This window comes from Cucumis sativus, chromosome 1, assembly GCF_000004075.3.
Source record: "Cucumis sativus cultivar 9930 chromosome 1, Cucumber_9930_V3, whole genome shotgun sequence".
NCBI lineage: Eukaryota > Viridiplantae > Streptophyta > Magnoliopsida > Cucurbitales > Cucurbitaceae > Cucumis > Cucumis sativus.
The window spans coordinates 3,726,646-3,737,804 of record NC_026655.2 but is presented as its reverse complement, the minus strand read 5'-3'; the positions used below and the strand labels follow the sequence as shown (position 1 = coordinate 3,737,804).

General features: G+C 34.8%; 2 protein-coding genes across 4 annotated transcripts; one reads left to right on the top strand and one right to left on the bottom strand.

The window, feature by feature from the left end:
- The first annotated feature begins 1,080 nt into the window (after positions 1-1,080).
- On the top strand, positions 1,081-3,618 carry LOC101221282 (SNAP25 homologous protein SNAP33). 2 transcript variants are annotated; one of them, XM_004137376.3, is made up of 7 exons: positions 1,081-1,292; positions 1,405-1,465; positions 1,813-2,351; positions 2,511-2,604; positions 2,725-2,852; positions 3,057-3,154; positions 3,266-3,618. In XM_004137376.3, the coding sequence occupies exons 3-7, from the start codon at positions 1,890-1,892 to the stop codon at positions 3,363-3,365; spliced, it is 882 nt and encodes a 293-aa protein (XP_004137424.1). In that variant the 5' UTR covers positions 1,081-1,292; positions 1,405-1,465; positions 1,813-1,889; the 3' UTR covers positions 3,366-3,618. The 2 variants fall into 2 exon arrangements, with proteins under 2 accessions (XP_004137424.1, XP_031743143.1); XM_031887283.1 differs by having other exon boundaries at positions 1,288-1,465.
- Positions 3,619-6,292: 2,674 nt separating this feature from the next.
- Positions 6,293-10,442, bottom strand: LOC101222307 (transcription factor PIF7). Of its 2 annotated transcripts, none has more exons than XM_004137548.3 (6): positions 9,876-10,442; positions 8,731-9,244; positions 7,831-7,929; positions 7,635-7,700; positions 6,759-7,142; positions 6,293-6,654 (listed from the first exon to the last, which is right to left on the bottom strand). In XM_004137548.3, the coding sequence occupies exons 1-6, from the start codon at positions 10,073-10,075 to the stop codon at positions 6,541-6,543; spliced, it is 1,377 nt and encodes a 458-aa protein (XP_004137596.1). In that variant the 5' UTR covers positions 10,076-10,442; the 3' UTR covers positions 6,293-6,540. The 2 variants fall into 2 exon arrangements, with proteins under 2 accessions (XP_004137596.1, XP_011650055.1); XM_011651753.2 differs by lacking the exon at positions 9,876-10,442 and adding an exon at positions 9,640-9,848.
- Between the last annotated feature and the right edge of the window lie 717 nt (positions 10,443-11,159).

Here is an 11,159-nt window from a genome sequence, read left to right as displayed (position 1 = left end):
TCTTCTAGGCAACATGATATCTGCTTTATTTGAAACCGCCAGGTTTTAACTTTCTAGTGATTGACACTTGACAGGAGGAGTTAAGAGAAGAGAAGTTGAAAGCAAAAAAGAAGAAGCAGAGGACTTTGCTCAAGAAATGGCTAAAGCTAAGGTACCAAATTACCGATTTGCTTGAAAAAGAGTGCAAGCCCGGGGCTTGCATCGAACTGGGCGTCTTTACTGAGGAAACACACATGTATTTTTTGTTGATGATGAGGAGTTGTGGTATAATGTTTTGCTATTTGTTTCTTCAATCAGGAATATGAAGTAGATTTGCTTTGCCACAGTTCTTCCTGACAGCTTTGATTCTGAATCTTTGATCAGTGTCTATTAACAGTGTTGGTTTGTCATAATTTTCTCACTGTTATAGAGATATATGTATTTGTTTTTGAATTCACTCATTGGTTATCTACTCATTTCTGTTTCTGCCAAATAAACTGGTGGTTCGTTTGGTGACCTTTTTATTCGGTACATAAATAATGATTGTGTAAAAAGAAAACAAGTCAGTTCATCTCATTACACTATTGCACAATACAATATAAAGTTGAAGGATCAAATGATTATTGACACTATTTTCTAGCTAAGCAATTAACAAATAATAAAGCTAGGTTGAGCATCACTAAATTTTTCTGAAACTCGGGTGTTGAGGTCAGCCAATTTGACCGAGACAAATAAACTTACGAGTTTTTTTTTGAAGTGTTCTACTCTTGTAATATCATAATTGGATAAAATTTATGGATTTGGCTATTGCTAAGTTGATAAAATGGTTATTTTCTTACTTCTTTAGTTAAAAGATTAAAATGGACAAAAATATTGATGTTTAAGTCTAATGACATATCTTTAACAACAAAAAAAAGTCCAATGACATTAATGATGTCACATGAAAAGGAAGACTTATAATCCAAGCATGACTAGCTATGAATTGTAATTATTTGGTTGTTAAAAGTTCTAAAACTACAAATTTAGTTCTAACCTTTCAAAAATTTATATAAACATTTTCAAAATTTCTCACACCTGTTGGGTTAGAAAATTGCAACTGATGGAACCTTCCGAGCGTTTGAAGTGAAGCAATTGTATTTTCAAAAGCAATCAACAGTTGAATTTCACACTGAGATTGTTATCTATCGCTCCCTAATGTTTGACCAAATCCATCGACGCCATTTGTTCCTTTTTCCTTTTTAATCCAAAAGGTCAATTTAGCGGTTTATGAGGTCAAGGTTGTCTTCTTCATTGCTCATCTTCTTTCTTCGCAGGTGCCCTTTTCAACAATTTACTGATACGCGGTTTCTTTATTGATTTTTCTTCTCATTGCTCAAGTCCTTTATTGCCACTTTAAATTCTACAATTGGGTTCTGATTTTTGCAGTTTCTTTGATTTTGGGTTCGTGAAATAGTTCCATTCTCTTCGTTTTCTGAACTCTCTCAAGGTACTTTAGTTTTTCTTTTCACTGTTTTCTTTTCTTTCTTGGATTTTTGTATCTGGGTTTTGATCACCATCTTCCTCCTTGGACTTTTACATGATTTTCTTAGTTAACTTGTTGTACCCTTTTAGTTTTCGATCGTGCCATTAACTGTTCTGATCTACATCCATCTATTTCTTCTTATTAAATCAATTTGTATCCAACCTGTTTGATGTTTTACTTAAATAAAAAGCTAAATCCTAGAACATCTCTTCCTCGTTTTAACTTTAATGAAATTGATTGTTTTGATAAATTTGTCTCTTGTTGTATTTTATTTCTTCTGCTGACATGATTGTGGTGCCTTGCTTTTTCAGGAAAAAACCATTAACCTATTGGATTACTTTGTTCCGTTTACATTAAAGCCAATTTTGACATTCTAGCTATCGGGAAAATGTTTGGTTCAAGGAAGGTTCATTTTAGGTTAGGAAAACATAGTTCCACCCCAAACCCTATTGAGTCTGATGATGATGTTAAAGCTAAGCAAAACCTGGTTTCTTCACAAAGAACTTCCTCAGACCCTTCATTACTGACGGAGAAGTTTAGTTCCAATCCTTTTGATGATGATCATGGACATGCCCCCTCTTCTTCAAGTTCAACAACTTGGTCAGAAAGGAACAAGTACAAGAATGATTTTCGTGACTCAGGAGGAGTAGAAAACCAATCAGTACAGGAACTGGAGAATTATGCTGTTTATAAAGCTGAAGAGACAACAAAAGCAGTGAATGGCTGTTTAAAGATTGCTGAAGAGATAAGGGAGGATGCTACTCAAACTTTGGTTGCATTGCATCACCAGGGTGAGCAAATTACCAGGACTCATATGGTTGCTGCTGACATCGATTATGATCTCAGTCGGGTATGTTCGAACTACGATTTGTTCACTTTTGAAATTCTTGGTGTTTCATGGTTTAGAAAATTACTAGCGTTAACTTTACATGTATAATTATAAGCATTTCTTTTTTTATTTGACGAATTACTTTTCTGAACCTTTTTCCTTTCATGAATGCAATATCAGGGAGAGAAACTGCTGGGAAATCTAGGAGGAATATTCTCTAAGACTTGGAAGCCAAAGAAAACTCGACCAATCTCAGGACCTATTATAAGCTCAGGTTAGCTTCTTTTCTTTCCATGTTCACCATGATTGTTCTGCTCATGAGATTTTGGGTTAGATTGGCACTTGGTGAATTCTGTCCAACTGATCTGTTTATTTGCTTATGCATAATTTGTAGATGATTTAGTAAGAAGAAAGGGCAACCATTTAGAGCAGAAGGAAAGGTTAGGATTGACTCATCATAAGGAGAGGACCAGTACAAAAGCTGCATTTGCTGAACCTACCAATGCAATTCAAAAAGTTGAGGTTTGTATTTGCTATCTATGAACAATTACTTAAAAGCAGTCAATGACATTTAAACAGGGCATGAATTATTGTATTTGCTTTTCGCTTAAGTATAGTCTTAAACAATTCTGTACCATGTTGCCCAAAAAGCATATTTATCATTCCCAAGGCGCAGTATCATTCATCTCACATAAGCTGTGTGTTTCAAAATTATACATGAAACAGGTAGAAAAGATGAAGCAAGATGATGCACTATCTGATATGAGCGATATCTTGGTACAACTGAAGGAAATGGCTGTTGACATGGGTAGTGAAATGGACAGGTTTGTTTCCATCTTATATCTTCCTGAAAAACTTGGATCTTTCTTGCAAGAGAAAAACAAAAGGACTAGGTGTATATTGGAAATTGAGATGAGCTGTTGTGCTTATTACAGGCAGAACGTTGCTCTGGATCATGCTTCTGTTGATGTTGAGGTGCTTGGTGACCGAGTTAAAGATGCCAACCGACGCGGTCGTCGTTTGCTTGGAAAATAGAGTTCAAGGTCCTCACTGTTGCAGTTGGCCGGCTGATGCTTATTTGCATCTTCCGTTTTCTTGGCTTTGTTTTCTTTTTGCTTTGAGGCATATCATTATGCCCCCTGTTCTTGATGACATTTTCCTTTACTTGAGATCAATAAATACTTCATTAGTACTAGAAAGTAACTGCACTGATTCAATAGTTCCAAGCATAATTCACCTTGAGCCATGTATACCAACTGTTAATCAACTAGAATCGTGCATTTTCGAACACGGGAATTTTTAATGATCCAAGTTCTGATCGGTCTAAAGTGATACGAACAAAGATGCAACAATGCCTTCTTTATAAAGAACTTAAATTTAAGCAAACAAGTATTCTTCATACTTTCAAGCTGAAATGAGCTCAAACGAGGTGAAATAAGTTCCTGGCAAATCAATTCTATTCCAGGATACGTATGAAAACATTATGGTATCAGCTAAATCATAAGAGTCCTGCAAAAGATCAGTTGCAAGATTCAACCTCAAAGCAACCAATTTTTTTTATTGAGTTAAATATTGAAATGGACAAAGTATTTCTCCAAAGTAATAACGTTCATATCCCAAACATGATTCATTAACATTCTGAATTTCAATTGGATGATCGGACATTATTTCATTAAAACCCAGAAGAGAAACCCAGGAATGCATACCTACGACTGGATAAATTGGCGAAAAGGGAAAAAAAAATCCCTAATTTCCCTTTCGGAATTAAACTCGCAAGAGAATTTCAGGATGGGATGGAAAATACTTTGCTCATAATTAATAACAACAGAACGTAAGTTTACAGTTCAATCCTCACAAAAATTGTCAAACACTACAAATTCATCGAACCATAAAAAAAGAAAAAGAAAAAAAAGAAATGGAAATCAATGGTTGACATCCATGATACTCTTGACCTTAGGCGCGTAAAGAGAGTAAACAATGGCCTGGCGCTTGGCAACCTCGAGCTGAGCTCTGCCGCCAGCGTAGACGGAGGAGATGGATGAAGCGTCGGAGAGGGTCTGATTTTCTCGGAAAGAATCAATGGTACGGCGTTTGATGTATTCTCTGATGTTGTAATCAGGAAATTGACGGGCGGTTCGCAGGAGAGAACGAAAGAGCGAGAGGATCTCAGAGGTGGACGGAGTTGCCATGTGTGGAGGAAGAGCTTAGGGATAGAGATTGTAATGTACATAATACTATATATATATGGATGTATACTATTATGTATATCAATTATAATATATGAGAATGTACATTACATGTACATGTATAGTTCATTCATTACCTATGTACAAAATCCACTATTTATTTAACCTATCCTTTCTTACCAAAATTACATAAATAAGAATTAAATTCAATCGACAAATCTGTTTAGAGTGTACATAAATCGGGTTGGGGAAAAAAATATATACTAATCTAAACTAATCCAGTTGTATAAAATTGAACCGATATGTAACGATCAACCCAATTCAAAAAAATTGGATTAGGCCATGTTGGATTGTAGAGTTAGTTTTTTTAAATTATATTGTTTTTCAAATTTTCACTCGTTTACCGGTCAAGAAAGAATAGTTTAAATTTCAAGCATTTTTTCTATAGTTTAATAAGAACTCGTGGATACAATTGTTTAAATTTGAAACCCTTTTAGAAATAATTCTACGATTACTTGCATAGATTTGAAACAATGACTACATGACATATGTTAGGGTTTTTTTATTTATGTATTATATACATAATCGGGTTGGTTGGATTTGGTCAATTCACCATTATTTGCACAACGTGAGACCCAACCCAAGTATTTTTTTTCTTCCACTTTTCTAACTCAACCCATGGATTGGATAATCCGGATTGGTCGGGTTATTTTTTTGAATCTGTTTGCATTTATCAAATCAGACTCCATCCATTTTCATCCTCTCCCCAAGATTTTGATGGAAACGTTGCTGCTTGAAAGGAATAGGGAAGTTCCAGACTTCAATCCAACACCACGACCTTCATTTCCTTCACTGACATCTCATTAGCCTATCAACAATTACACAATATCCCATTCTTAGTCTCAAACCTATAAGACAGAAGAAAAGCTTGTCCACAGTCCACATAATGGGATCTCATTTCCATAGACTTGTTCCTATACAATAAATTCAATTAAGCTTTTTTTTTTCATTTTGATCATCATAGTTTTACTTTTACATTACCATATCTAAAAGGGGTCTCCTTTTCTGTGGTCCTTTGGGTATTAAACATAGCAAATCATAATCACAACCTCTTGCAGCTATGGGTCAAAGTCAAGTGAAGAATTTGTTGGAAAACAAATTAATATACATATTCTAACTGTTGCAATATAATTTTATTTACTCTCATAACTATTTATTGTATTTAATAGAGGGGACAAAGTCAAAACCAATCATATTCATTTGGATAGAGATTGGTATAACTAGTTGAAAAGGACAGGGATGTGAGAAGTAAATGAAAATTCTAATTTGGAGAAGTCAGAGGGGTTTGTCACTGAATGGAATGGACCATGTGCATAACATTATGTATGCCTTTGACGTTGATAAACAAACAAAACCAAGGACAATTCTTTCTTTAGGATAAACAGGTTGATAGTTTTGTTATTTAATTGGTTTAGGTACTGCTGTTCGTTATTTATATGTAAGTACAATATATTCATTCTCTCTAAGAAACAACAGGATGAAAATAACATAACTATGGAAAATACTCTCATATTATCCAATAATTTTTGTAATAGAAGTCAGTATGTGTGTAGCTCAAGACATCTCTATGTTCTATAATGATTTTTGTGTTAGGCAACCAACTAAGATACTCTTTAGATCGGTTAGAAGATTCTTTCAATTTGCTAAATTAAGTTGAGAAGTGATCTGATAACGATGATTGTTCCTTAAATAACGATCAAGAGAAAGAAAAAACAATAGAAAAATCTTGGCATCACTTCTCTTTTCATTTCAAACATGAATACACCATGAGAAATTTAATATTTAATAATGCAAGATCATGTTTTTACATAATCCAATACCAATAATTCCTCGTAATAAATCATGAAATACAGATATTTTCAAAGTTCAGTCCTTGTCAACTAAACATAGAACTTATCAACAAATAAAGTTGAGTGCGAGTGCTCCTGTTCTTATCCAATCTTTGAGTTCCTTTAGCAAAAGCATTAACTTCCTTGCATATTGTTTGATTGTGTTGGGCTGCTCATTGCATTTGTTGTCTGATTAACTTGTTGGCGATAGAAAGCTGCCATTTTGTTGTAAATATCCATATTCATGGTCTGCACAAAAAAAAAACAAATAAATAAATAAAAAAGAACAAATTATGACATATAAAGAAGAATACAAGAACCAAAGAAGGGTATAAAAATCCAATGTCCCATACTTGTGCTAGAAAGGCACAAAATGGATCAACAGAGCCATTGGTGGCAGGCTTGGCTTGTGTTGGATCCTGCCTTGGAATTGAAGGGGGTAACAAGAAGTGTGGCGGAACAAATGCAGGAGGTGTAGTGGGAACGGATGTAGGATGGATGAGTGGAGGAAGTGTTTGCTGGGCTGAACGTGCCATACCACTCATGTCAAGCATCCCCATTCCCATGCCTAGACCAACCCCCATGCCCATACGAGCTAGGAGCGACATTTGAAGTTGTTGCTGCATTCCTATAGGCATTATCATCTGTTGCATACTCCTCACACTCATGAACTGAACTTGTGCTTGAAGCTGCTTTAAGTATTCAATTACCTCATCCAACATTGAAGCTTTATCAGTCTGCCTTAAGCAATTGTTATAGAGTTCAACATTAGCACTACAAAACCTCTATGGTGCAAAGACTCGAAACTTGCATACAACACAAAGAGTCTTAAGATATCAATATTTGAAAATTTAGAACAGGTAAATGGATAGGATTTAAAAAGAACAGATACAAATATGAGACATAACATGAACACAACTACACACTGTTTTTCAAAAATCTAGAACACTAACACAATAAGGACTCATTTATTAAGATATATATTATTTTCAACCCAAAGAAAGTTCAAAGTAAATGAGTTGATGCACTTGTATGTTTAAAAAATTATTTTGATGTATTTTACCCTCAAAATTTATTATTATTGTCATGTATGTGTGTTGGACTAAAGTGGCCATGCTTATTAGGTTAAGCTAGTCAATCTCATATCAAGTAGTATTTAAACGGCTTCTACACGGAGAATCTTGAGTTTTTATATTGATGAATGTCAAAAAGAAGATATTCATGCATACCTTGCTTGCATTTGGCACCAACTTCTGCAGGGCTTTCATCTTCTCATTAATTCTGTCTCTCCTCCTCTATGCAAATAATATAGAGCATGGATTTTATAATGTAGTTCTCTTAAATACTACCACTTCCACAATAAAACTTTTCAAGAATACTGCAGACTTTCAAATAACGACCATGTTTTAGAGACCAGATTGTTACCCGTTCTGATTGATTATGTATAGCAGCAGCTCGACTTCGTCTAGCTGAATGAGAACGATTCGCTACACGCTTTGTATCTTGTTCTTCCTCTTGATTTTCCTGAACCATGTAAATTTAGTATTAGTACATGCCATTTTACACTCTTTTTCTACCTTGCCACTTATCAAGTATAACAGTAGAGTTAAAAACACAACTCAATGACTATTCTTACAAGTTACCTTGACTTCTGAAAATCATAAGGCTAGAAACAGACAAAAACGTAATTGTAAAATTATAACTAATCCAGTGGCAAGGCTTATGGAGATGGCCACTGTTTTGTACATCCTCAAAGATACAAATCATCATATTTTTTCCGAAACAAAGAACATTCCAGTTGGTAGCTTGACTGTGCAATATAGTTTTCATCTTTCAAAACTAGCTTCTTAAAAGAATTTGTTGAATAATTTTCTTGGGTCCTTTTCGGCTGAGATCAATCCAAGATTCAACTACAAATTTAACTTTTACTTTTACATCGTACACTCAACCTATCGATTTTTTTATTTTTTTATTTTTTGGGGTTTCTCGGAAGGATCTTGTCCAGGACAAAGAATGAGATTGTAGATAATCTTTTCCAAATCATATAATCTTTCGTAAACTTTAATTCATCGTAAATATTAAAATATTGTAATTTTGGAAATCTCGGCAAATATTGTTTAGCATAACTCAATTAATAACTACAAACTTATGGTTTAAATCACTTGCTCAATTGAACTAAACAAATTGAAAATAGAAAATCTCTAGACATCATTTTGCACCACATTTCATCCAACTAATGAAGATTGTACTGAACATAAATGTTAAAATCAATCATTGAGAACTCTTCGAATGAAGAAAAACTATTACAACAAAACTAAAGATTACCGATTCAACATGACAAGCAGAATCTTCATCGATGGATTTAGTTTTCAAGCTTCGGGGGGAATCGAAGGAAGCCCATGTCATCAAAGTAGTCTCATTATCCCTACAAAACGCTGCACTCGCACTTCCACACACACTGTGATCACCGTGGTCGACTTGCATAGTATTGCTGTTGTTGTTGTTATTGTTGTTGCTTGTGCTGACATTTTTCCCACCATAATCGGAAGTTGATCGTGTTCTTTTTCTCGCCGTCGGTTCTTGGTTGTTCCCCCTCTCAACCCATTTCCCATTCGCGCCAGAGGGTGCGAGGGTGCGGCCAGTATGAACCACTGGCTCGCCTTGCTGGATCAAGTTTGGGCCTTGAGTTTGGAGTTTAGCTTGATTGACTACGGACTCCAACGTGTCATTGGCTCGGTTCCATGTGGGCTTTGGTGGGATTGTTGGCTGTAGCCCATCAATCCCATGCAGAGCGAGTTGCCCATTTTGCCAGGTTAGTTCTGTAATTCCTTGCTTTGCCCTGAATAAGACATAAATAATATATAAAAAAAAAAATCCAGCTTTGTAACTTGGGTTCGTGTAGATAGCAACTTGTATGAATGTTCAAGAAGAGAGTAAGTAAGAATACCAAATGGGTGTGCTTAAGATATGTTTTTAAGTGAAAATAGTACAACTTTCATGGATTTTTAGGAAGAAAAAGGGTTTTCTAACCTTTCAACAAAAAAAGGAAAAGGAAAAGGGAACTGAGTTTTGTACAGCAAAATTATTCAATAATAATGAGGGGAAAAGAATCAAAAGAAATTATTAGTAGAAAGGCAGTATTTTGAGCCTGAACTTGAAAAGGAAAAACTGACAAAAAGAACAAGAATGTCCTTGGCATCAGAGAATAGGGGTTGAAATGGATAAGAACCGTACATAAAAAGGAAAAAAACTTCAGAGGGGAAGAGGAAAAAAGCAACTTTTTGTTTGCAAATGGATGAATATTAAAGCAGAGCAGAAGAAGCTGTCATCAAGAAGTAACAATCAACAAGAGGAAATTTGATAAAGCCAGCCAGAGCATTATTTTTTTTTCCTCCTTATTTTGCATCAGAAATTATTCAAAACTTTCCATGAAGGAATTGAAATTTGTAGAAACAAAAGCGATAATTTACATTTGCTGGTAGAATGGGACAAGAGGTTTAGTGGTGGTACTGTGTTGATTCTTCTCAGCAGGCACGTGAAAAGATCTCTTTTCTTCCTCTTCTTCGACTTGCACTTGTCTTTCGTGGCTCAGATTCCATTTTGGAACTACACAATGACTCATGTAGGCTCTCTCTCTCTCTTTCTCTCTCTCCACTCTCAAGCAACACATAAACAAATGGAACAGGAGATTTAGGGTTCAACTTTGGACACTCTGTTATATCCTTGTCACCTGGTCCATTTCTTGTGTTAATATTAGCCACTGAACACGAGGTTTTACAACAACTCTTTTACTTGTGGCAGCAACCAGAAACTTGAGACACCTCATTGCTGAGTGTGGTAATATTTCTTTCTTTTTTATTTTGTTAAGCTTTTCTCTTTTTCCTTCATTACACACTAGTCAAATTCACTACCTGTGTAAAAAAGAAGAAGTGAAGGAGCCTCTTCAAAGGAATACCATAAGATGGAGGAGATGAACAATTTAAGTAACTGTATGCATCTGTTTCTAATTTTTAACTTGAAACAAACATATTGCAATCTGTAAATAGAGTAATTTATGATTCATAAAGTGGGTAGAAGAATAGAATGATGGAAAGAGAAGTTTTCATTTCTGGTGGGTGTGAGTATAGGAAGTGGAATTAATTGGATAGCATAGGAATTTACTTCAAATCATTATCACAATAGTAGGAGTCGTACAAACTCCTTCAAATCATGTCCACATTATATATTTAATAATACAATTGTCAGTTTTGTACTTATCCAATGGTAGCCATGCAAGTCTTTTATGAGGGTCCAAAGCCTATTTGATTTATCAACCCCTCAAGTTCAATGGAACCGTAAACCTGATTGATAAAGGGACCATGTTTATGTCAAAATTGAAGCTTTTATTTTTCTTTGTAGAAATAATCAATTGCATCCCATTCGTCTAGACTCCAGTGAAATGAAAGGCTTCAACCAAAACTTGTCCTTTTCTAAGTCATTGAACAATCATTATGTTCTCTGTTTATATTGTGTAGATACATAGGAATATAGGAAAATGTTTTTATTCCTCTGTTAAAAAAGGAGAAGCTGAAAACAAATAACAAAAGAAACATGATTCATTTAATCATTTCTCTAACATCATTTTGGATCACTTGAATTTTGGCAATAAACTTTCTTTACGATTTATTCTGCAAGGTACCCTTTAAAGGGAATGATTAAGAACAATCATTTTAAGTTCCTTGTTATTCCCCATTCTTTCGTACTTGTTGCAGAAT